The sequence below is a fragment of the Polypterus senegalus genome, chromosome 2, assembly GCF_016835505.1.
Source record: "Polypterus senegalus isolate Bchr_013 chromosome 2, ASM1683550v1, whole genome shotgun sequence".
Lineage (NCBI taxonomy): Eukaryota > Metazoa > Chordata > Cladistia > Polypteriformes > Polypteridae > Polypterus > Polypterus senegalus.
Window position 1 is genome coordinate 210173998 of NC_053155.1, and position 27881 is coordinate 210201878.

At 37.8% G+C, this 27881-nt stretch overlaps 1 protein-coding gene across 1 annotated transcript in view; it reads left to right on the forward strand.

Moving 5' to 3' along the window:
• LOC120523701 (seven in absentia homolog 3-like) overlaps positions 1 to 27597 on the forward strand; it is an 84395-nt gene extending 56798 nt beyond the window's left edge. Inside the window, exon 2 of the mRNA XM_039745264.1 lies at positions 26265 to 27597. Coding sequence (XP_039601198.1) covers positions 26265 to 26825 — 561 coding nt within the window. The 3' untranslated portion in view covers positions 26826 to 27597. The remainder of the gene's footprint in view (positions 1 to 26264) is intronic.
• Positions 27598 to 27881: the final 284 nt, after the last annotated feature.

Sequence of the window (27881 nt, forward strand, 5' to 3'; positions counted from 1 at the left end):
ACTAAGATTAAAGTTAAGTGAAAATCCCAAGATTTATTGTTCATTTTGGCTACAATAATTCTGTAGTATTAGAAGCATGCAGTGAGTATATGTTATGACTTTAGGAGCTAATATAATTCTTTATTTTTTTATCTTGCATATGTTTATTTGGCTAAGTGGCACTTATCCTAAATTGACATTTGTGACAATTTTAACATTTAAGTTTATTTTTCTGATATACTGTGGATCCTGTATCTACTCTTGTAAATAATCTATCTGCTTTATCTTGAATTGCTTCGTAATGCGCCTTTGGAGTGTGTTCACCATGAAAGATTCAACCTGGAGATAAAATAAATATTGATATCTTGATAGGGTGTTAATATTGTATTTCCTTTCTAATGCTCTAGAAGGCATTTGTCCTCTTCTGAGACACAAACTGTGCTACTAAAAAGTCTTTCAAGCACATCCCTGTCACTGTGGGCCATTTATTTGAAAGTCTGCGACAGCGGCTTGAACCGGGATCTCTTGACACCTTTCCCAGATGTAAGCAGACAGCTGTTGTGATATGTAAACAAATGCCCTGCCTCTCATATCAATCAAATTTACCTGGCCTCCTCTGCTAGTTTTTGTTAAATATGCAATCTAGCAGAGGGTAATGAAATAGCTTGAGAGAAATGACCTTGCCGGAGCTTCCCATTTAGCACACCTGACTCTCTGCTGTTGCCCGCTCCAGCATGCATGCATTTTAATGTGTGCTGATGAAATGCCTCAATTCCCTAGTTTTATATTCAGTATTTGGTCTGATCTCTTGCCTGGTAGTCAGTATATGATAATTTTTGTACACCTGGCAGTCTTTTACCTCCATTAGCATATCCAACACAATAACCATAGAAAAATCTCAGGTGGCCCATAGTTTGTTTAGCTGTATAAATCATTTGGATTAAAACAGGGTCCTGAGAGAAATATTTGTACTCCATTCAGCATTTAATAGGGGAAGATGAAACATAACTCTTTCTAAAGGTTTTTCATTCCTTATCTTTGTTTTAGAAACCCCGTATCACAAGGTTTTTTTGAGCTTACTTTAATAAACAGTTAAATCTCATACTTGATAGTAATGCATATAGAAACAAAAGATCATGCTGGTGACTGGAAAGCTCCATCCAAGTTTTGCCATCCATACCTACATAAGTAAATTTTCTTATGAGTGTCAGAATGGGTAGGAGGCCTCGGGGCATTGGAATAACATGGCTCAACGCTTCTTATACCCAGAATGGTCATAAAAATGTCCTAAATGGGATAAAGTAGGACACAGTTGCATATTATGGCTCATGGATGCAAAGGGAGGCAAGGCAACCTTGAACCACATCAGGATACTTCTCTAGTACACATAAAGTAGTTGCTCAAGCCAGTGTGTAAGGAGCTCTCTCAACAATTAACTTTAGACTAGAGTTGGGTGATGAGTTCAGAAAAGACTGAACTGGTATGAGGATAGCATAGTTAGAGAATTCCATGCAGATGTAAAGATAGGGAAGGAAAAAAAGAAACTAATTATGATGTTATAGAAGGCAGGTGATTTTGTTAAGGGACAAATTAATTATCCTGGGATTTCTGCAAGAAGCAAAAGAATAGGAGATGGTAATGAAAACAAGATGTCATCTGAGGTGTGAGACGAAGTTATAAGTCAAAATGAAACAAGAATATGCAAGCCAAGTGGCAAGACAAAAAGTCAAAAGTGAAGGATGTAGGCAAGAGTTAGGAAACCAAAAATAAACCTGGCACTATGGCCTAGTTGGAAATAAGATAGCTACACTAATCCACCGAGGGTTAGTGTTATACAGAAACCATTACATGTGTATCACATACGCACTGCAACTATATTAAGGTGATGATTAGCCTCAAGTGATGTTTCAAACAACATGATATAAATGGCAAAAAACAAGATTTTAGCCAAAATCAACTCTTCAAAATAAAATCAAAATGGAAAAAGAGAAATTTGATTTGCAGGTCCAAAAAACCAAAACATACACACACAATGTGCATAAAAACTAAGAGTATTTCAGGTTTCACCAGGTAGATAGGAGCTTGTGTTTGGCTAGGCCCATTTGGGACAGTTATGTTGTTAACTTTACATCCTTTATATTGTTCAAAGTTGTGGTGGCATGAATTAGTATACAGATTTTTATTCTACAGATTAACTGTAATTTATTTATTTATTTTTGTCCTCATAACCATCTGACCTTATCACTGGACTCATCTTTAGAGACATACATTATGCTATTGTGTATAAGAACGGTATTCTTCTATTAATTATATATCTACTGTTTTATAAGATCGAGAAGATTTATTTATGGATTTAGTTTTTCTTTCTTTTTTATTCATTAATATTCTTACCCACTCTTATTTGTTTTTTCTTTTTTTCTTGTAACTTTCTCTGTGAAATCTTGTAATGCACTTTGAGCTACATTCTTTACATGAAAATACACTTTATAAATAAATGTTGATATATGGTATATAGAAATATAGTTGGCACTGCCCTATATATATTGTAAGAGATTAAACAATAGAGAGATGTCAAAGGGTTGGGGGCCTATTGGGTACCTCATCTATTATAACAGAAATTGGAAAAGTCCAAATAATATCACAAACATCTTGCATCCTCTTGTAGTCTTACTCATGGGATGCTAAATAGATATAAAAATCACTCGTCTCAGTGCAGCTCTGTCCTTCTTCATCCTGGGTTTGTTAATGAATGGCAACTTCCAGTGCTTTTGTTTCTTAAATAGTCTACAGTGCAGACAGGTCAGGATTTGCGAGGGAAAACCAGAACTGGCATTATAACTCATTATGATCTAAGAGAGAAGAAGGAGTCAGCAGCCGTGTTCCATTGGACACTCTATTAAAAAAAATCTTGGAAAGAGACGAGACGTGATTTTCTTGGAGAGACACGTCCCGCAAGACAAGTCCACACCCGGGGCCAGAAATAAAGGACAAAGAGTAGATGACAACGTAGAACGTCATAAAGAATTCAATAATGTTTGCGCAGTACACATGCAGAGCAGATCAGAATTAATGAAAATACTAAAATTCAAAAGTCTCAAAAAAGCATATGGAAAGATCGCAATTTTCAAACAAACGAAATTTATCACTTGGTGAAATAACAGAACAGAAAAAAGAAATTGAATGTATTGTTTGGAGTTAAACTTTAGGTCAGAGACTTGTAGATCGTCTAATTCGTGTTGCCAGTGAGAATTAAAAGATTCCAAAAACGTTGGTGCGGTATGAAGTCCCGTGAGACAGAGACTTTTAACATGAGATTCTTTCAAGACACGCCCTACTTAAAATTATTTTCAAACAAGACCACGGTCATCTAACCTCAGTCGTGTGAATGCTTTTGGCCAGACACACTTTCTGCTCTCTCAGCGTTTATAAATTTTACCAGGACAATAATTTTAAATGTTCTAGATGACACATCAACGACGAAGTGAAGAAGAAAGAGCATGGACAAACTTTCAAAAAAGTTGTTTTATTTATTAGAGAGAAAGAAACGATATTCACTCACAGGCAGTTATACGTCGTGTTGTCACGTTGTAAGTGCAAACACAGAATCAAAATTCAAAGCGATCATGAAAAAAAGTTAATTCCAAATATTGTTTTTACTAAAGTTTTAAAGTAAAAGTGAAAATAATGCATATGTAGCAATTCCCATGAAAATAACAATCTCTTAATATTGTATATCCGGTTAACCAAACCTGGGGGTGGGTGAGTGAAGCAAGCAGGGGGGAGAACCCCTAGTATATATATAAAATTTATTCATAATGTCTGGAACATTTTTAATGACCGGAGGCCAAGTAATTCTTCACATTGATTTAAAATGCAGTGCTGGAAATTGTTACCTACTTTGTATTATAGGTAAATCCTAAATTTAGCATTGTATTTTCAAGTTCACTGAATTCAGGTCAATGTCACAGAGAGCAGAAAATAACCCTGGACAGTTGCAAGTTCATCGTAGACCCCACTCATGGACATACCCATTTGAGACTAATTTGGAATTGACAATCATCCTTACTTGCATGCCTTTGGGATGTGGGTAGAAATCAAGAGTACCCTTGGGGGTAAATCTCATGCTGCTATAGGGTGAGTGTGCAAACTTCACAGAGAGATGTTGGATTTAAATGCTGATCTATCAAGGAGTCTCTGCGAGCCACAGCACCACCTTATAGGTTATTTTAAATTAATGGAAGCTGATATAAAACACAAGAAAGATAGCATTTTTCCAGACAGTAAGAAGAGATTGTGTTTTATTATGAGCTAAAATCTTGGCAGCAACCACAAAAGAACATGCCCCTAACTACCTATAAAAAAGGAGAATTTTGTCCCTGTTATGATTTTCATGGTGCCAAATCTATTTTTGTAGCCAGCTGGATCATGAGAGTTACCAGTACGATTAAAAGTTTTCATGCAAATATGGCTAATTACTGTATCGTAAAGCCACAGTCATTTTCTCACTGTAATTTCCTGTAGGTAAATAGTCAATTAGCACAAAATGATGCATATTTTTCTCATATCTCTAAGAAGGAAATTGAAAGCTGTCTTTAACTGTTTAACACAAAATCCCCTTCCTCACTTCAAAGTTAAGCATACTAAAATCCTCTTTAATAAAACCCCTGTGTGCGTCCAGGTATCCGTGTGTGTGTGTCTTCTGGTGAAGTGCGCATGCGTGGGGCCGCACGTGTTCAGTCTTTCCCTGTGCAGAGAGAGAGAGAGACACATACACACACACAAACACATAGGCGCGCAAGAGACACACACACACACAGGCGCGCCCGTGTATTGTTGCAATGTTACTTTTCTTGGCTGTTTATTAAATTAAGGATTTTTCATATGTTCATTTTTTATTCCTGTGCTTAAAACTCATTAAAAAAAAGTGTTTTTAGTGAGTGGTTCGTAGCGCTATAGTGCAAACTCTTGCAGTGTTAGTTTTCACTGTTGTTCAAGGTTTTCTCAGTGTTATTCAATGTTTTTACATTTAATTTACTTTTACGCTCTGCATTCTGTGGTGTAACTGACTATACTTGTGCTTAAAAACTTAAAAAAATATATATTTACATTCAGTTCATACGGTCTGGAACAAGAGATTAATTGTATTTACATACAATCTTATGGGGGAAATTACTTCGGTTCACGACCAAATTGGGTTTCGACCAGAGTTTTGGAATGAATTATGGTCGTGAACCGAGGTACCACTGTATTACTGTCAGACAAAATTACAGGCATTTTACGGAAATACAAACCAGTATTACTGCGAGAGAAAATTAAAGGCACACAATACAGTGACACATATTACAGCCACATACAAGGTCCCTTGCCATTTAATATAGACTGTTCCTACTAATGTTTATGCACTACTGTTCTAGCGCCCGTTATTGTAACGGGCTTAATATCTAGTGTTTAAATATTTTGATAGGGGCCCATATGTTAAAAATGATGAAAAAGCACTTTAAAAAAGTTCAAGTTACAAAGAATGATTTAACAAAACACAGACTTACACTGCATCAGTTATGATCTTGGTCACAATGTGTAGGATGTTTTCTCTGTGTCTGCAGAAGATTACACATTTGACATCCCAAAGAACTGTGGATTAGAGTACTTGGTGAGCCTTATCTGTTTCAGTATAACCCAATGAGAGGTGTGCTCTGTGATTATTGGGGTCTCCCCCAAAGGGGTTGCTGCTCTGTGAATGATCCTGCCAGGATATGCTCTTGCTACTTAAGACTGTGCAGTTGACATTATTCAATGGATAATTTCAGTGTAACAAAATACAAACAAAGGAGAGTAATGACATAATTATGTAATATTCTAAATAAGAAGTAAAAGTTGTTGCTTGCTCTCATTTTAATGTATTACCCAGCAGTGGCATGCAAACATGACTGAAGCATGGTTAATAGTAATTTTGCCCCTAATGACAGAGAAAGTTATACGTGAATGGAATCAGTTAACTATAGCAGAGTCTTTGAAACATTAGGTAAACAGCAAGTTTTAGTGTCTGATTCCCATTAAAACTTTCAAAACGTTTTTTGTTGTTTTCTGTTTAAAATTAACACTGCTGTGTCCCTCACAGCTGTTAAAATTTGATAAACTTAATATTTGTTTTATGAGTGATAATGTAATGGTGAGCAAATTTCAGAGGTAATTCATATTACCCTGACTGCCAACAACTGAAAACAAATTCCCAAAACTTGCTCCTTCCTTCTTCATTGTGTAAAGAATATTAATAGAGATATCAGTTGTTGGAATCCAATCAATATATAAGATGAAAAGTCAAAATAATTAAATTATATGTGAATCTAAAAGACAGAACAGGCAAATCAGTTTGATTTTTTAAAACAGCTTGCCATTCACAGCTATTTCACATATAAGCCCACTATATTGCCAAAAGTATTCACACAAACATGAACTTTAATGACATTCCATTCTTTATATATATAGGCTTTAATATGGAGTTCATATTAAGAGCTTCATCTCTTCTGGGAAGGCTTTTCAAAAGGTGCAGGAGTGTGTTTATGGGAATTTTTGACCATTCTTCCAGGAGAGCATTTGTGAGGTTAGGCACTGATGTTGGATGAGAAGGCCTGGCTCGCAGTCTCCGCTCTAATTCATCCCAAAGGTGTTCTGTCGGGTTGAGGTCAGGGCTCTGTGCAGGCCAGTCAGGTTCCTCCACACCAAACTCGCTCATCCATTTCTTTATAGACCTTGCTTTGTACACTGGTGCACAGTCATGTTGGAACAGGAAGGGGCCATCCCCAAACTGTTCCTACAAACTTGAGAGCATGAAATTGTCCAAAATGGCTTCATATGCTGAAGCATTAAGAGTTCTTTCACTGGAACTAAGCGGCTAAGCCCAACCCCTGAAAAACAGCCCTACATCATAATCTCCACTGCACTGCACTGCAGTCAGGTAAGTACTTTTCTCCTCGGATCGGATTGCCAGACAGAGAAGCCTGATTCGTCACTCCAGAGGTCACGTCTCCACCCCTCTACGGTCCAGTGGCAGTGTGCTTTACACCTCTGCATCCAACGCTTTGCTTTGCACTTGGTGATGTAAGGCTTGGATGCAGCTGCTTGGCCATAGAAACCCATTCCATAAAGCTCTCTATTCACTGTTCTTGGGCTTTTGGAGGTCTGTAGCTATTGACTCAGCAGAAAGTTGCCGACTTCTGCACACTGGGCGCCTCAGCATGTGCTGTCCCCGCTCTGTGATTTTACGTGGCCTACCACTTCGTGGCTGAGTTACTGTTGTTCCCAATTGCTTCCACTTTGTTACAATACTACTAACAGTTGACTATGGAATATTTAGTAGTGAGGAAATTTCACGAATGTACTTATTGCACCGGTGGCAACCTATCACGGTACCATGCTTGAATTCACTCTGCTCCTGAGAACAGCCCATTCTTTCACAAATGTTTGTAGGTGCAGTCTGCATGCCTAGATGCTTACTGTTATATACCTGTGGCCATGGAAGTGATTGGAACACCTGAATTCAATGATTTGGGTGGAGGTCCCAATACTTTTGGCAATATAGTGTAAGCCTTCGACCGAGTTCTTTGTCTACACTGTGATTCCACCTTTCAAATCTTTGCATCTCAATGGATATAATGTATTTTATCAGTCATGCACCAGTGATCATTTATTAGTTAATACTCCTGTTTTAAGATATGAAAAGAATCCAGCATTGTGCACACAATTTTCACCTGTAAATGAGTCGCAGAAATGCACGTTCTTGTGGGTTCCTTATTACAGACAGAACATTTGTAAAGGCACATAACTTTTTTTTTTAAGAGAATGGAATTTGGACCTTGCAATGATTCGTAGAGAAAGTCGAGGTCTAGTATTGCTTTCTGTGTAAGTGCTGATTGTGAAACGTCACTGATTTCAAGGCTTGGTTGACATTTTTGCCTTTAGAGGGACTGAATTAGATTCAATACTTGCGGCTTACACTCAGCCCATCTCTCCCTTTGGAGGTCCTGGCAGTAGCACAGCAATTTTAACTGTGTGGTGCCTCTGTTTTTGAACTGCAGTGCAGGAGTTATCAGAGGGACAAAGCTATTTGAATGTGTTTCATCACTTAATGGCACACCAGCACCTGTTGCCTTAAGGTTGTTTCCAGTTCCTCCAAATTGTTGATCATGTATCATTTCCTCACAGTGCTTGATGCTACACAGGATACCACTACCCCCAGATCATCAATTGAGTGTCTTAAGCTTCACAGGGGACACATTTGCAAGATTATTGAGATATATAAAGGTAAATTGCTCAATTTATATTTAAATGTGATGCACTGAGTTAAAAGCTTATGTTTTTGAGTTCAATTTGTTCACCCGCAGTACTGTATGTGGTTCAATTTGTAGCTCAAAAATGAGAAATTTGACATCTTCAAATATGATAAGACTTTTTTAGGGGGTGCAAACATAAATCAAAAATTTTCTAGGAGTGCAGGGCATTGAAATTGTTGGGAACCTCAGTTCTGTCAGTCCTGGTCTGTGTTATTGGTAGATCTCCTGTCTGACATGAAGCAGGTGACAAATTAAAGGATCACTTCTCTAAACCATTCTACCTTAAATATGAGTGATCTACAGTGCTGCATCTTATAGCTACTTTACTCATTGTATGCCAACAGCAACATTTCACTCGCAGAATTAGAAGTGAGGGCGGCACGGTGGCGCAGTGGTAGCGCTGCTGCCTTGCAGTTAGGAGACCTGGGGTCGCTTCCCGGGTCCTCCCTGCGTGGAGTTTGCATGTTCTCCCTGTGTCTGCGTGGGTTTCCTCCGGGCGCTCCGGTTTCCTCCCACAGTCCAAAGACATGCAGGTTAGGTGGATTGGCGACTCTACATTGGCCCTAGTGTGTGCTTGGTGTGTTTGTGTGTGTCCTGTGGTGGGTTGGCACCCTGCCCAGGATTGGTTCCTGCCTTGTGCCCTGTGTTGGCTGGGATTGGCTCCAGCAGACCCCTGTGACCCAGTGGTTGGATTCAGCGGGTTGGAAGATGGATGGAATTAGAAGTGGGAGTTAGTTATACCAGCTGAGGTAAGATTCTTAATTCTGATTTGAATTAAAAGAAACATGCTAAAAATTTGAGAAAATCCTGGCAGTAGAATTAAAAGGTAACAGCTATACCTGCTATCAAATCAGATGAGTAGCAAAGTCTAAACATGTGTTTCGACACATAAGAGGTGCGTCAGTGTGTCAGCAGTCCATTTGTTACTTGTTAAAAATATGTCTCAGTCTACCAAAACAGTCAGAATTTTGTAATTTTACTGTAATATGGATTTTTACCCACTCCTTGCTGAATGGTCTGTTATGAGGTATGTTTTTAAAAGCAAACAGACCTCTTTATGCTATTACATGTTTTTTGATCCAGAAAGTGAAACAGAGAGAATAAACTAAATTAATAGTCATTTATCAGACAGGAGTCTGAGCATATTAACTGCAAATCAAAGCCAAAAAGAAACCGAAAACTTGCAATCCAAAATGAAGAAAGCAGGAAACTGGTATTTTAGGTTTTCCAAAACTAGCACTTGTCTTCATTTATTTTAAGGCTCTTCAGTCTCAAATTCGGATAAACTGTGTACAACAGGACAATCATTTAATGACATCTCAGAAAGCCAACCAAGTAACAAGCAACAGGGATCACTGATACAAAACAACACGGTAGCAGTAGAGTGTTGTACCGTGTTAGCCATAGATTGATACAGGACAAAGTAGGGTGAAATGACACCTTTTATTGGCTAATTAAATAGATTATCAGATGCAGCTAAGGCCCCTCTATCAGGCAAAGTAATGCCCTGTCATCAGGATGCAAGTAACTCGGAAAATGGTGCCGTGCCTAGAAAAATATAAAACAGAATGAAAAGATGAAGGTGTTGTAAAAATAAATAGAAATTAAAATTACAATACTCACACCTCCAAAGTTTAGAAAAAATAAATTAGGAAAATGGCAAACATGTTTTTGATGTGGTCAAGGTCAGTGAACTGAATCTGAAATTACAGTAAATTTTTCATTTTACAGGTCAGTTCATAAAAATGGTCAATGAAGCTAAATGTCTAAAACTAATTGACAATAAAGCAAAAGAGCTGTTGAAGGACTTTAAGCGAGGCAAAACATCCCTCTCACCTTTACGCATCAGTGACCAGGCTGCAAAAGTTGATAAGAAATTCAACTTCAACTTCCTGGTCACCGCCATTTACAACGCTCTGCCTTCAGAGGTCAGCCCATTTATTATGGTGAAAGCTCACCAGATGTTGCTCTTACTGAAACAGTTAAAGGAGATTAGAGTGTTATAGGATTCAATGACCCTTTTCTGCAGGTCTGTTATTGAAAATGTTCAGAGCATCTCCATCACTGTTTTTCTGCCAAGGATAAAAAGCAGCTAAAGAAAGTGATGTGCAACACATCTGGTATCATCTGTCACCACCTCTCCAATGGAGTGCGGGTTCACTCTGCTTTTGAAACACCATTAAGATCTTATCTGAATCCAACCCCCCATTTCTGTTTACTCTTGTTCTGTCTAGTAAATCTTTGGTTTCTCAAAACCTGAACTAACAGATTTGATAACAGTTATTACTCTTCAAGTAGAGATTAAAACCTGCTGGCCAGAAGAATAACAGCGACCTACAGCAAGCTACACTACAGAAGATCCTACATCAAGGTGTGAAATACGTGAGACACAGACCCACTAATTAACTGGTTGGACAACTTGAAAGCCTTAAACTGAAAATGCTGGTGAATTCCTGAATTGAATTTTTTAAATATATTTTATAGTGTTCTACTTGTGTATGTGCTAGTTAGTGGGTATCCGAAAAAGTATATTAAAAAACAAATTCAGGAAAAGGTCACTGTTAGGCTGTTGCTTTTTATTTTAATCTGCTTTACCTTTGAAATAATGTGTTCCTGTATTCGGCACTCCTAAGTCCATGTGACCTTTCACAATTTTTTCAGTGATTTTCAGTCGATTACTTCATTAACGAAATTTTAGTGATTCAGGGGAATTTTCAGCACATTCCCGTAACAGCTAGTTGCATAGTCTGACATACTCAGTGACTCTGTCCAGCTAGTCCATAACTGACCGTGACACAGTCAAATGAGTTTATTTTTGTGTAAAGTAATTGGCATGAGGTTTGTTTACATGAATGCTGACAAGCAAAGAGCTCCTACCTTGAAGTAAAATGTGCAGTATATAGTGCAGTGACAATGAATGAGGAACATGGTTGTTTTGGACTTTGTAAAGAATAATAGAGAAGTTTGTCCGTCTGATGTCTCTTGTTTTACTTGCCTCAACTGAATGGAAAAGAGATGAAAAAACAGCACAGATTGAGGCTAAACTCGTAGTTTCTGTAAACCCTTTGGGCACCACCAGCTCCATCAGATAAACATGACCACCAGATAAAAGGAATGAACATGAGATTCTTTAGAATTGTGAAACTGCTGGATTGTTATCATGCGTCAGGTAATTTGACACTCCCAGCAATTTCTACTCATTTAAGTTGACATACTGAAGTGACAAGATCAGCAAATTCTGTCATCAAGTCTGACGTACTGTCTAACTAAAAGTTGTGTGAAGTGGCGTTGGCTTTAAGTAACTAGAGCTGCAGCAGTTGTCTGAAGTGTGGAGCCTCTGTAACAAACTGGTTCATCACACGCAATTATTTTAATCCACATGATGCAAAAGCCATTTTAGCTAGTGATGATTTGTTTATCCCAATTCCACTCAGAAACAAACATAAGAATAGAACATTATGTGCTCATAAAGTTTGGATTTATGTCTAAAAAATTTGAACAGAATGAAAATTTCCCAGACAGGGACATTTCAAATGAAACTTTCCTCATTGTTGAATGTAACATCAGGTCATGTGAGAGTTTGCAATTTCTGCTGTCCTGCATAAAAGTGTGTCAAGGAAAATGGAGGCTCTGCATGATGTTGTCAAAACTACAAGGTGGCATGACTTCTGCTTGCAGATTGGTATGTGATGTGGTTTGTCTGCTTAACATATGCATATTCTAAGTAATGCCATTCTGCTATTCTATAGTACCAGTGTTCAACCAATAATGGAAGACTAATGGGATTACAACTGAAAATTTTGCACATTCTACTTAGCCTAAAGATACATAGTATATATATGTCTTGTATGTCATGTATACATCTCTTTAATGGTGTCCTTGATGGTGTATACCACCTAAATACTATGTGCGCTTATGTTAAAACACAAAATGATTAACTGGAACACACACAGCTTCCACCATTTGTTTAAGATCACTTCCTCCAAAGCTTTCCCAGCCAGATGGCTGACATGAGGCAAATGTGGCAGCATGCCCATAAATTTCAGTAGGGAAAGACAGTGTCAAAAACATTCAGGAATGACAAGCTGATGGGAAGACATTTGTTATTTAAAATGTAATTAAACCATCTCTGGTAACTTAACTGGTATTCTCCACTGATTTTAAATCTGTTACAGCTTTTTTGTAAATAGAGGTGAAATGTAAATGTGTAACAGTGATGTGAAAATAGCAGCATTTACTGTAAAGCCGTGATACCCATACACTATTAAACACTATAAAAATAAAATGGTATAACTTACATTTTCACACTTAGTACCGAATGTGTTGTTCTAATCCTACATTTCTAGCTTACAAGTGCTTTCTTATCGATGACTACTGTAACAAGGTTTAGGGATCCACCCCATATACTGTAAGGCAAAAAAACAAGTAAGCAACTGAGTAGTCAAAGAAGACAGAGTCCCAATAGACTGCATGAGGAGGAGTGGTGCAGGTGTTCATAGGTGGTGTGCAGGAAGAGGTGGGTCTGTGTGGGGTGTCAGGTAAGTGAGGTCAGTAGGAGGACATGGTCTGGACAGGAATACGGAAGTTGATGCCAGTTTAACTGGGTTTTTCTTCTGTTGATCTGTAGAAGAGGGATAAAAAAGGTTGATGCACTCCATCAACCCCTGAGCTGACATCTCATCTTCAGTTAAGCCCTTTGACTGTCTCCTATGCACATGTGTGTGACACTACCCAATCCTTGATCAAAATTACTATTTACAAGAGTTTGCAAAGTCTTGAAGTGTATTGCATGAATCACTACTTTTGGTTCTTTTTTGATTCTGTAATCTATAGAACATCAATGAAAGACTCCACATAATCCCTGGTGCCTCCTAAATGTCTGAGCTTCTCACCTTTAAGGCTGAACCCAGACACCCTGCAAAGAAAACTAATTTCTGCCACTTGTATCTGTGATATAGTTCATTCAATCACAGTTAGTTCACAGCTGTCCCTCAGCACCCCCCACAGCAACAACAACATTTATTTATATAGCACATTTTCATACAAACAGTAGCTCAAAGTGCTTTACATAATAAAGAATAGAAAAATAAAAGACACAATAAGAAAACAAAATAAATCAACATTAATTAACATCGAATAAGAGTAAGGTCCAATGGCCAGGGGGACAGAAAAAACAAACAAAAAAAAAAACTCCAGAAGCACAGACAGGTAAAGTGACTTGCTCATGGTCACACTGTGTCAACAACAGGATTTGAACTTCAGAGTTTTAGTGTGAAGCAGATAGATAGATAGATAGATAGATAGATAGATAGATAGATAGATAGATAGATAGATAGATAGATAGATAGATAGATAGATAGATAGATAGATAGATAGATAGATACTTTATTAATCCCAAGGGAAATTCAAGTACCAGTAGCCAATAATTAATTATAGCAAGTTAAATGCAAACTTTTAAGTACACTTACTACACAAAGAACAAATACTGTATAAATAATGCAATCACAGTACACTAGATGGTACATACAATAATGTAAGTGCAGTGAGAATTGTGCAAATACTACTAATACCAGGTGGCACATAATATCAAGGTCAAAGTGACAGATACTAAAGTGACTTAATGTCAGAGTAAATTAAAATAAAGTGATATGGTTTATGCCTTGCAGTGGGCTGGCACCCTGCCCGGGGTTTGTTCCCTGCCTTGCGCCCTGTGTTGGCTAGGATTGGCTCCAGCAGACCCCCGTGACCCTGTGTTAGGATATAGCGGGTTGGGTAATGGATGGATGGATGGATATGGCTTATGCTGAATGGGTATAAACAAGTAAAACATATTTTAATAAAGGGTTATACAGTAAAATCCATGTAGTGCATAGCTAATACATCTAATATAGCTTATGAGCAGAGGAGTGTCAGCCCCTGTTGTAAAGAGCTGAAGAGTCAAATGGCCTTGGGGACAAAAGATCTCTCCATCTGAAGCTCTACAACACAGCTCCTGCAAATAATAACTTTGGTAAAAAAAATAAAAGGCTACAAATATTATAAACAGAAACTGACAGGTATTATGTAATACATCCAGTTGTACAGCTAGTGTACAGTATACAGTTTAATTTTTCACACATTGCTTTTTTGAGGCTGCTTATCCAATTGGGCGAAAGGCATGAACCGGCTGTTGATAATGTGGCAGTGCATAGCTGGTGTGGCAAGCGGCTGGGGGCGGTACCCTGCTGGGACACCCGGAAGGACCAGAGGAGGGATTACGCCTCCTCCAGACCATGGGGGGGCGACCGCCCTGGTGGCTTTGGGGACCATGGGAAAGGAGCTTGGAAGCTAAGCCCTGTAGGGGCCCATGGTGACTGCCAGGGGGCGCGTTGATGCCTGAGGAGCCCTCGCCCTCAGCACTTCTGCCGCACCCGAAGTGCTGGGGAAGAAGACCAGGGACACCCGGAGTGCTTCCAGGTGCACAGCCGGCACTTCTGCCACACCAGGGAGTGCCGGCAGGCAATCTTTGGGAGGCACCTGGAGTACATCCAGGTGGGTTTAAAAGGGGCCACCTCCCTCCATTCGATGGCTGGAGTCGGATTGAAGAAGTACAGAGCTCGGTGGAGAGGAGTGGAGGCGGACCTGAAGAAAGAGGCATTGGATAAGAGCCCTGGACTTTGTGGGTGAATAGTACGGGAGTACTGGGTTGTGTGCTGTCACTTTGTTAATATGTATAATAAACGTCTGTTCGTTGGTGAACCATCGGTGTCCACCTGTCTGTGTTCGGGTCGGCTTCCACACTGGGTACTGCCATGCACATGCTTGCCCATTCTCAACCAATTGCAATGTAATCTGCCATGCTTGTCCAATAGTTTTTTATTCACTGTTTATTGTTGAAGATTAATGGCTACTATTCTTTACAGTAACTTTTTTACTTACATGATTACATCTTGTAAGCATTTACCAAGATTCTTGCGTTGTTTAGCATGTTATTGATGTTATGCCAAAAAAATCTCATTAAGCAACATTTTTATTTATACATTTATACATGTGAGAATAGCTTAAATTGCTTAACAAAAAGTAAAATAATACAATTGCAAAATATAACTAAAAGGTACAAAAACAAAAAAAGAATAGAATTTGAAGAATTCCTAAAGGAAGTAAATGTAAATTAAACTACGATTGAACTAAGTAACCTAGACTAAAATGCAAGTGTGGCATGCAAAAAACAAACAGACCTGAAGTTAAAGTGTAGACTTCACACAGAATCATGGGAATGCATCAACCACAGTACACCATGGTTAAATATACCATTTTTACACATGCATTGATATATTTTTATGTGAATGAGAGATTGCCATTTTTTAAATTTAATAAATTTACAGATTTTTTTGAAAACGTGTTTTCTCTTTATCATTTAGTACTAGAGGGCTCCGCCCCCTGCTCGCTTTGCTCACTCACCCCCGGTTTTGGTTTACCGGATATACAATTTAAAGAGATTGTTATTTTCATGGGAATTGTTACATATGCATTATTTTCACTTTTACTTTAAAATTTTTGTAAAAACAATATTTGTCCTTTATTTCCGGCCCCAGACGTGTTTAAATCTCTTTCTCGCAGGACGTATGACACTACTTGTGTTGTGAAGGGGGCTGAACGCACGCTAAGGAAATGCGGTAGGATCATCTGCTGTCTTTCTGCTGCTGCTGCTGGCGAGCAGCGTGCTCTGCTTGTTACGCTCCGAGTTGATCATTTAAAAGCTTGTACAGCTGCTGTCCTTTGGGGGTGGTTTGGTGTTTCTGAACGCATGCTAAAGAGAAGTGGTGAGCTGCGTGTTCTGCTTGTCGCTTGTCGTTGTTTTAAGAGCTGGGAGCACATGAAGTTTGTCTGCCAAAAGCATTCCAACAACTGCTGGGTTGTTTTAAATGTTGTCTCACTGCCTTGTCTCTCTTGTTGGTAAAGTATCTCTCGCGGGACATCAAATTGTCTTTGCATGATGTTAAGGTGTCTCTCGTGGGACGTCAAATTGTCTTCTGAGAAGATCACGTCTCGTCTCTTTTTTTTTAATAATAGAGAGATTATTGAATGTAGATTGATGGGCAACATGGTAAATGTATCGATTTAAAATTAAGTCTACAACCCAATAAAGTTTGCAGAAACTGAAGGAGTTTGAATACTTTATAAATCTACTGTACATTTCAATATAACATATATTGTATTTGGAAATAGGGATTTAAACAAGTACAAATCTTTCACAAAATATTTTATGTGAATACCTAGTTATGCTAGCAGGCATAAATGGCAGTAAGTAACCTGCAAGTTAATTCTGTTATTTTGAAAGAGGTAGGTGAATATACTGTAGTTTGATGAGTTATATTGGGGTGAAAGACTTGTACTCATCATAATTTGTTTAACAGACCAATATCTAAAAGCCCAGACATCCATTTTTTGTACTGATTTATCTAGGATTATAGGGAGACAGAGCCTGTTCTTGGCACCATCAAGTGTGAGGCAGTGAGTTGCGTCAGATGAGCCGATTAATATGTTATAGCTGAAAGAAAAAAGAAAAAAATATGAATTGTATGCATTTTTTATTTGCTGAGGTATTTTAATATAGCATATCACATAATATCACATTCTCATGCTCATCTTTTCTAATTTGGGCCATGGAGAGCCAAAACCTCACTAAGGCCAAACTGGTAACACAGCAGGAGTTAAGGCTGGACTAGGGACCAGTCTCATCACAGGATCCACTAACACGTACACCCACACAGAACCAGTTTAGTATCACCATCTCCTGACAACTCACACGTGATTCAAATTTTATAGGAAAACTGGAGAGAACTCAGAATGGACAGTGACCCATATTGGTATCAACATGCTGCTCCAGTGTGACTTAGTAAATTAAACCTAAAAATAAACAATTCCTTTTTTTAAAATGATCATGAATTTAAAGCAAGATTTGTGGAAATAAACATAATGAAAAAAGTATTAGAAATGTAACTATTTAAAAATGAAAAATGATTCCAAAAGCTAAAATAATAATTGGCAACTCAGCTCTTTTAAGTTTTTCGGGTACTTACACCCAGTATTTTATTTGGTCACTTTTTATGCATGCAGCTCCAATTTTTTTCAAGACGTTTTTGGATGCAGACTCAGGCCTGCTGTTATGTCTGCACTTTGCCAAGTCCTTGAGTTTCCCTTCGCATTTGAATACCGCTACCCTTCCATCCATCATCCGTCTATTATGAAGCCTGCTCAGTTCAGTCTTAGGTCATGGGGGTGACCCACTAAAATGGAGCTTGACCATTAGCAGCCAGCCCTGAAAGCGCCCTGCTGTCTTGTCGCCAAGCAATTTGAACTGCCTAATAAGAGCGGTTTTCCCCATCAATGAAGAAAAGGATTGTGTTTTTACCAATCACTAGTTTTAACAGACTGCTTTTATACTTCAGATTGACAGCTTGGGCTAAGATATTCTGACTCGTTTTAATAATGACTTGTGTGTTAATAGCAGGAACAGTAATTGTTTTTTTTTTCTGAGCTTTTCATTTTACTCCAACAATATTCTGTCTGTAGCTTAAGTTATGATAAATATGTAACCATTGTCACATCACCATGGCAACCTGGGGAATAAGACCTGTGTCTCTGGAGCTTTGATTAGGTAACAAAAAAATCTTATAAAAATAGATTTGTCTCCTATAATGCCTCTTAACCCAAATGATAGGATTTTTAACAAAAAGACCCTAATAAAACCCAATTAGGTCCATATTCACAGGGAAAATAGTTTCCATCCTTCCTCCTCTTTATATTAAATTAAAAATAATTATGATGAACCACAGAGTTGTTTATTGTTCATTCTAGTTTAAGAGCCCCTCAATTTTAGGTAGTCAGTCTCTCCCTCTGCTGTTTACAAAGAAACAGACAAAATATGTTAGACATGGCAGCATCTGGTCCATGTAATATTATTATTATTATTATTTTCACTTGATGCTTTAATTGATTGGGTTCCTCCTATGGTAGCCAATAGCACAAAGCTTAATGGTGCCGATTACAGTTTTAGGCTTCCTAAAAACAAAGTGATGAATGACACTTTTTCATTGAGCTCCCTGACGTGCATTATTGAATATTAGCCTCTTAGAAACAGCTGACATTATCATGTGGCATGTTGAACTTGTGGGGATGCATAATATGATTAGGAGAAGAATGACCCTGACAGTGCTTCTCAGCAAGCTCTTTGCTGTTACTGAAAATCTAGGCCTAATTAATAAATAAATAAATAAATAAATAAATAAATAAAGGAATGAATGAAGGAAAGAGGAGACCTACTTTAGACATCATTTACATTAATAAAATTAACTATGGTGCAGTAACATGTTGCTGTCTCCCGGTTTTCCTAGTAACATGGACGACACAGTTATTTTGTCTTCTATCCACTTATGGATTTAGTGAGAGCTGCGTAATTCAAACAACATCAAATGCAAGGCTGTAATCCTGAATCACCAATCCATCAAAGGGCATAATCTTGCACACACCAAAGAGTGGTAAAATATTGTGTTGCCAGTTAACTTGAGGGAAACTGTTGTACTAACACAGACACATAGAGAACATACAATCCTCCAATAGGCAGTGACAGCACAGGATTTGCTTTCCACTGTTATATCACGCCAGCCCTTTTGTTTCTTCTCTTGTCATTCATTTTCTGCCAAAGTGTGTGGGCTTTGCAACATGACATAATAAAGCAAAAAAAAAAAAAAAACTAACAATGCCTTATAGACTTGAATGAGCAAAAGGTGCTCTGACCATTAAGCATGATGCGTTAACTGCGTAACCCCAGTCAATAAATGCAAAACCAGCTCCCTTCCCTTCAACACTCTGATTGTTTTCCCACCCTACCCAGGAGATCTTGCTCTTATTTACCCAAAGTCTTTTATGAAAGTCCTAAGGAACTTTTACACCCAATTCCAGACATCATTTCTAGGTTAATGGCAATAGTTTCCAAGGTCTAGAGTAATAGTCAAAACTGAAACAATGATTCTTAAACACTGTCTGTCCTTGAACATTGGCATTTATTTAATGTGCTAGGTGCCCACCATTGCTTCTTAGCTATTCTTTGTCATTCCTTTAAGACATTTACTAATGTCTGCCACACTCTACAAAATTCATCTTTCTGCATCTTTCTGTAAGTATAATTTATAATTCATACAATTTGTTGAACAGCATACTGTTATCTTTGGGGTACCTTAAGCATAAGGGATTCTGTGCACTAGGGACCCTTATTGTTTCCATGAATATAGCTACTTTGAGGCTTATCTCCCATGTACTACACCATAACACAATGTATGTATAAATGAACGATTATATATGAAGGCATGATTATTTACAATTTGGATCACTGGAGCATAATCTCAAATCTTTATAAGGAATATAGCCATTATCAAAGGTGTTTGCAAATTCCAAGATTTTCTCTTGAATCTTCACAGTTTATTTTTAGTCACGATACTAGATCGTCTCTCACCTCCTTCACCAGCCATAATAATAAAGAAGCAACAATAAGAGATTTGTAGTTTTGTAAACTCCGATGTGTTCTGTGATGAATTGGCTGTTACTGCCTGGATGAGCAAACGTGCATGGACAGCGACACATTATTAGGTGTATACGTTGATAAATAATTGGAGTGAGTCGCTGTGTGGGCAGTTGCTCATTTATTAAGTGTGTTATGCCTGCTTTCTTTTTTTCCAGCCTTAAAAACAGACAATTGAGTGGAGTGTTTTACCTTCATGTTTCTTTGTCTGAGTCTGGTCTGTCTAATGAGGGCTGTGCTCTGTGACCTTGCTAAAAGAGCGATACTATCGATAAGACATTAAACCTATCCTTCAAAAGTATACAACAGTGACAGTCGCTTCCTTCCTTGATATTATACATTTGACTGTGCAAGGCTATGTTCGCAAATGTCTTCTTTTCCACTTTCTCCTCTGCATGTTTGTAGGATGAAACAAATAATTTCATTCATCACCATCGTCTTTATTCTTATTATAATCTGTTTTTTAGCAAGCCCTGTTTACACATGAAATATATCATCCATCCCTTTTCTAACTTGCATCATCCTGTGAGAGAGCTGGAGCCTGTCTTTACAATTTTAACAATGTTGATTTGTTTTTTCATAGTCGTTTTTCAAAGCAACTTAAAAATCACATACTGTAAGTACAATGTAATATATTTTTTGTCCTGCAACTGAAATTTAGACAAACTAAGTGACTTGCTCAAGCTCACACAGTAAACGGTGTTCACCAGGAGTCCCCAACTCCAGTCCTGGAGGGCCCCAGTGGTTGCAGGTTTTCATTCCAACCCTTTTCTTAATTAGTGACCTGTTATTGCTGCTATTAAGTGTAGAAGAAGCTAACATTTCAAAAGTCCAGCTTTTCCATCCATCCACCTAGCAATTAATCTCCACTGAACCCTTTTTCCATTGAAATTTAAGATCACAGGAAGATAGCAATAAGATGTTTGATGCGGTTCTAGTTCATTACATGGAACACACACATTGTTCTTAAAAGAAAATACAAATATCTCTGTGCTATGGTCTGTTTTCTAAACTGACGCCATAACGAATATGCCAATTACTTTATTACAAGGATGTTTTAGTAGAACATTTTAGCATGTTTTCAAATTGTGTTACTCTGGAGATGTACATGGAATTCAGGTAGCAACACCTGGAAACCTGTAAATACCCTAAGTTTAAGAAAATATCTGATACAAGCATTTAATTATTTGACTTCAAGTGATGCTCAAGTGTTTATTGTTCTTTATCATAATAGCAAAAATAACAAAACCAGTCCAGGAAATGATAGCTCCTCTTCTCTTCACTGCTTATCTGTTTTAATTAGATTTTGCAGCACTCTTGAATCAATTACTTTAATTAATCATTAGAACTTACAAATGTGTACAAGTGAGAGGAAATGTTTTATTTAATTGCAGGAAATAGTGGGGTATTTGGAATGTGTTTATATTTGTTCTGTCTTACTAGATTTACAACTAATTTCCATTGCATTGAATTTGGGGATTTTGCAGCTATTGCATCTCTGTCTAAGTAACTGAAGCTTAAGCTCATTTTAAAAGACTAGATAATGCAATTTGTTTAAACAAGGATTATTCAAGTAATGTATGCAGAAGAGAATAAAAAAGACAATTAATAAGCAAAACAAAAACTTTATCTCTCAGATGCCTCCATCTTTGGGCCCTAAAAGATTTTAACTTCTTCCCTCTCCATTTGCTGTATCTCTTTCTAGTTTCTAACTGTAGAGAAAAGCCAAGCAAAATGACCCCTTTTATTGGCTAACTAAAAAGATTACAATGTGCAAGCTTTCGAGGCAACTCAGGCCCCTTCTTCAGGCAAGATGTAATGTGAAGAAGGGGCCTGAGTTGCCTCGAAAGCTTGCATATTGTAATCTTTTTAGTTAGCCAATAAAAGGGGTCATTTTGCTTGGCTTTTCTCTACATTCATAATGGCTAACACGGTACAACAACCTAGTACTAGTTTCTAACTGGAGAACCTAACACATTTTCTATGAAGGTCCAGCAGCCAGACAATTATTTCATAATGCTGTAAGATATTGATAACTAAAAAAATGATTCTTAGAGTTTCTCAAGAAACTGTGTGTTACACTTAGAGTTAATTTACCAAACTGGGATGCCAGGGAAAAAATGAGTAGAAATGATCAGGAATTGATTAGGTAACTTGTGCCTAAAAAATGATACATAAAAGAAACAAACTATCAAATGAGTCAAAAAAGCAAAACCAAAACTCAAGCAAGCAAAGTTCTGACTCCCAGAAATAGCTGTTTTATTGTGGCTAATACTAAAAAAAGGCTTATTTATTGAATCATGGCAGATAGTCCACCGCCATCTTAAATAGTAGGGACATGCTGACTTCACTGCTGTGGGCTAGTGCCCTGCCCGGGAGTTGTTCCTGCCTTGCACCCTGTGTTGGCCTCGATTGGCTCCGACAGACCCCCCGTGACCCTGTGTTAGGATATAGCAGGTTGGATAATGGATGGATGGATGGATGAATGCTGACTTCATAAGCCACATGACTGGCAATGGTAACCATTGATATAAATAGTATGACAACTTTACTGTTATAATTCCCAAAATAATTTATCAGCAAAGCACCAGACCAATTTTACCATGAGGCTTAAACAGATTTTAACTCTTTTTTTGGGTATATCTTTCAAAATTATTATGTTTACCAACCAACAACTAACAATAGGACATCAATTAATGACAGCATTACATCACTTGAATTGAAGTCTGCTTAATATAAAAGCTATAGAGCCACCACAAGCCTGTTTGGTGTACATTTTCAACTACATAATACAGCATTCAAGTAGGCCAGGCTTATACTTTATGCAACGCGATGCTTGCTCCAGTAGACACTACTGCTGCAAAAGCGTTATACTATTTATACTTGCGCATGTACTTTACGTAAATCTGGAAGATTCCACCAGATGACAGTGCAAGATATCATTACGGTGAGAACAGGTTTGACTTTGCTGTGTTGTGAATTACCTGAAAAACCCATTAAATTCCAAGGAAACCTTGCCACAATATCTCTGAAAAGGATGTTTAATGATTACATTCATCAATCCAGGGATGCGCCCATTCCAGCTAGCTCTGGGCACAAGGTAGATACAATCCCTGGATGGGTCACCAGCAGCTCATTGCAAGGTGAACACAAGCACACACATACACTATCATTATTTTAGCATCACCAGATCCTTAAACCTTCATATCTTTGGAAGGAAACCTCAGCACATTGTGGAAACCCACCAGGAAAACATGCAAACTCCAGGCAGGGAACACCAGGAAACGTGACTCCCTGTGAGACAGCAGCGTTACTGCTCCGCCACTGTGCCACCCCCACATGTGTAATTAACAGTATTCATTATTTAAATGAAATTAAATATTTATCTGTAAAATGTAATATAGATACTTTAATGCATTTCATTATGAAAGTGACATCAAGTATAAATCTAAGGATTCTAAATGTGCAGAGAGCTGGAGTATCATACACTTAGTGTGTTCTGTGTGGCCATTGCTGCTTGCCGCAGCTGTCGATGCAGGAGGAAGCCCCAGAAGCACGTAGCAATTAACAACTGGGTCACTTTTAAGATTATGTTTATGATGGTCTACTTCAATGATAAAATAAACTACGAGGTTAAAGCGGATATTTCAAGATTTAAAACAAAATTTCCACTTTAATCACAAAATACACCTTTTCACCATGGCCTCAATTTTTTTTTTCTCTGTGGCTCAGATATGTCACCGTACATTCTGATGCTGTTGTGATGGTGTTAAAAAAAAAAAAAGGACAGCACAGAAGATGGTATGTGAGATCTTTAAAATGTATCGTGTCATTACGATGTGGATATGCAATATAAAAGCACCACGAATGCATTTGTATGTCGACATTTTACTTCACCACATCAAACCATTCATCAAAAATCGAAGTACGCACATCGATCCTGGAGGATCCGCAAAGTGGCTTTCTGTCACATGTTGATAGTAAACAGAGACTCTGACGTTACTTTACGACTTTATCACACTAGGCCCCCCTACTTTTTTGCTGGCACACATGTTGCAATAATTTCTGAGGACGTGCGTCAAATGAATGCTAGGAATGTGTGGCAGCCATGATGCGTGCGCGTCCGCGTTCTCAGTGTGAAGTATAAACCAGCCCTTACACTGGACAACAATAGCTTTCAAAAGTTTTGCTTCCTAAAAATGTCTGAAATATTATGATAGACAGCTTCAAGCTGAACCAAATACAATTTTAAGTTACTATACCACATAGGAGTTTGGAGAAAGGTGAAATTAATTTTTATTGAAATTAGCCTGTTCAATTGATCAATGATGCTGACATATTGCATTAGTTAAATCAAACTAAAAATGTATAGCTGCTGATTTTTGTTTGTACACAGCATATGGTGCTTCTTGTTTCAGTGCCCAACAATATTTACCCAGAATTGATGTTTTCCACTTGTCCTCATGCATCATTGAAATGAACCGATGAAACCTGTCACCATGCTCTTCACTGACTACACCAAGATTAGCAAGAAAAAACGTGAATGCAGAAAATTAATTTTTAGCAAAATGGTGCACTTTATGTGGAGCCGTGGGGCACAGCTAGTGATTAATAAACCAAAGTTATATGCAAACATTAGAGAAAAGCCAAGCAAAATGACACCTTTTATTGGATAACTAAAAAAACTACAATATGTATGCTTTCGAGGCAACTCAGGCCCCTTCTTCCGACAAGATGTAATCTTTCCTTTTTGCATTTCGTTAAGAAGAAGATGTCGCTCTCCATGTGTACCAGTTTCTTCCACCAGGTCTTCAATTCCATGTAGTAGCGGTACATTACAGTATCTTGTATGTCTGTAGTACTAGGGTGTTGTACCATGTTAGCCATTATGAATGTAGAGAACATTACATCTTGCCTGAAGAAGGGGCCTGAGTTGCCTCGAAAGCTTGCATTTTGTAATCTTTTTAGTTAGCCAATAAAAGGTGTCATTTTGCTTGGCTCTTCTCTACGTTCATAATGGCTAACACGGTACAACACCCTAGTACTACATCCAAACATTAAAAAGCATTCACAACATGGGGTCAAGCAAATAAAAGGTGAGCACTGCAATAACGTATTCTAGTTTTTTGGTAGACTTCTTGGTATTTGGATTTTTCTGTTCTTTTCTAAAAGATCTAGTTGTGATTTAGACTTTAAACTTTCATTTTCAGAATTAGGTCTTGTTATGCTGTTTGAGGGTAGCACACTGATGCAGTTATTAATGTAGCTACCTCACTTATCCAGCATCCAGAGTTTGAATCCTTTACCTATCTGTTGTCAATGTGAGGTTTGCACATTCTGTCAGTGGCTGCATGGTTTCTTCTCCAGGTTTTTCTCATACGCCCCAAAAACATGTCGGTTAAGTTAATTGTCAACTATAAATTTGCCTGAGTGTGAGTGTGGATGTATGCATACAGAAAGTGAGCCCTGCAAGGGTTGGGCGTCAGTCCAGGTTTGTTTTCTGTCTTGTGTCCAGCGCTGCCTGGGTAATATCCGGCCACAGTGACCCTGACCTGGATTAAGTGGGCTGGAAAATATCATGCTATAGTACTTTATTGTATTTTTGCAAAGACAGCATGCATATTTCTTGAACACATTATGTTAACAGGATGTAACTTGGAATGATAGGTGATCAAAAAATTGAGCTCTTATACCTCCAGTGCTTTTATATTGAAGATACAATATTAAGTATATAGCAAATACGCTGCAGTGCAGAATTAAATGTTAGTAGAAAATAAATGCATTTAATAGTGCATCTTGTAAAACACTTTGAGCTGCATCCTGTGTATGAAAATATACTATAGAAATAAATGTTGTTTTCAGAAATAGTGCCCCTCCAAAGATGATGAAAAGGGAAATTAGAGGAACATTAAAATAGGACATTTCTCACAGTCTGGGGTCAAAATTCTCAATTACCAGGTGTGAGCTGCAAAGCACATTTTATTTGGTGTGAATTAATAGTATAAAATTATTCCTGCATAAAGGAGGGTCTTGGGCAGAAACTAGCTCAAGTACAGCTTTGAATTAAAACTGAAGCATTTTGTGGACGAGATGTCATCTCATATACACACCAGGCACATTAACCTAACAATCATGTTTTTGAACTGTGTAACAATTCTGCCATATTTGGAGCTATGCATTGTGCTGATTTTTAATAATATTATTATATATAAATTAACAGTGGTATTAAATCTAAGAAACATTGCAGCTTCAAGTGATTGTAAGAGACCCGAGAGCTTTCCATGGATACACATTTTAAACCGTACAATGTAGCTCTTATTTGGTATCTAGTGTTTTCTAACAAAATAATGATCTAAAAATTAATTGCTTTGCATTGCTGTCTCTTCTTTTGCCAGGATTCATCACTTAGAAGATGTTCCAGTTTGAGTTTGAGAACAGGACAAGTGGAGGCCAAGTTTCCCAGAGGCCTCTCCAACAGACCCTGCAGCTGTCCTTTACATTCCTGTGACTGGGAGGGAGACTCAGAGGTGGTTGGGGTTCATCTCAAAGAAATACATCAGGTCACTACTCTCCAAGGACAGCATTTTGTTTTTCTGGCAGCTGATATGAATCTCCCAGAAGCAGAGGATTGGTTGACATTACAGTGCTGCCTTGGTGAGGAGTTTCTTCTAGTGCTGAAGAAGCAGGAGAAGCGAGAAGGGTTCCAACAGTACTTTGCAGTTGTCATGTTGCTGGGGCCAGACAGTGCAGCGGAGAAGTTCACTTACAGGCTGGAGCTGAATCGTGATCGGCGACGCTTAAGCTGGGAGTCCACAGTTAGGTCCATCTCTGAGGGCATCAACACTGTGATTGCTGAGAGTGACTGTCTAGTACTCAGTGAACCCCTTGCACGCATCTTCTCGGACAATGGCAAACTGGGAATCATTATTTCAATATCAGCAACGAAACAGTCATGAAACTGGGTATGAATCACTAGAATTCTTTGCCTGCAGGTGGCGCTCCTAAGTGGCAAATCACAGTTTCTCTGACAATGCTTTGCTTTGTGGGCACCTTTAAGAAAGACGTGGAAGCTACAAAGAGCCCAACTTCTGAGCCTTATTGTAACTGTCAAACCAGAAAATATTAGCAGGACCTTTAATGACAAATTTACACTTGAATCTGTTGTATTGTGCCAATCAGACATAACTTCAGAGCTAAGCTCAGACTGTGGAAGGATCCACTTTTTATTTTATTTTATTTTATAATGTCTCCTCATAAATCACTGTTTTTTAAGAAATGTAAGATGATCAATTACAAAGGAGAGCTTTATATGTACATTTCTTTCTTTCTTGGTTAGGGTTTTCATTATTACTTTAAATTTAGAATGTGTATAAATTTAAGTACATGCATATATGTATGTATACAGTATACTGTATATAAATACAGAGAGCGAGAGAGTATGTATATCGTTGTCTTTGGTTCAATGGACATTTCAGATTTACCCAAGTTGAGTGGTTTCACCTCAAATCATTTTCCTCCACTATCTGTGGTCCTGAGAATCCTTTGGTGCAGAGAATCTGTTCTTCTCATGTCATACTTTCATACATGTCATACCCCAGTCATGTTTTGCAACTCTCAATTTAGCATATTAACATCAAAGAATGACTTTTTTCATGACAACCTTCTTTACTTGCCTTTTGCTAAATGCAAAAGGAAACACTGATCTTAGAATGTATGTATGTATATATATATATATATATATATATATATATATATATATATATATACATACACTAATGGTCAAAAGTTTTAGAACACCTCAGTTTTTCCATTTAATATGGAAATGCACACAGTTTAATGTCTTAATGTTTTGTGAAATTAAGGCATAGAACAAATAAACAATGGGAAATAAAAAAAATATGTCAAAGAATCATTAAGTGTGCAAAAATGTTATTCAAATTTTTGATTCATCAAAGTAGCCAACTTTTCCTGATATAACAGCCAAATTCTCGTAACCGTTTTGATTCAGAATT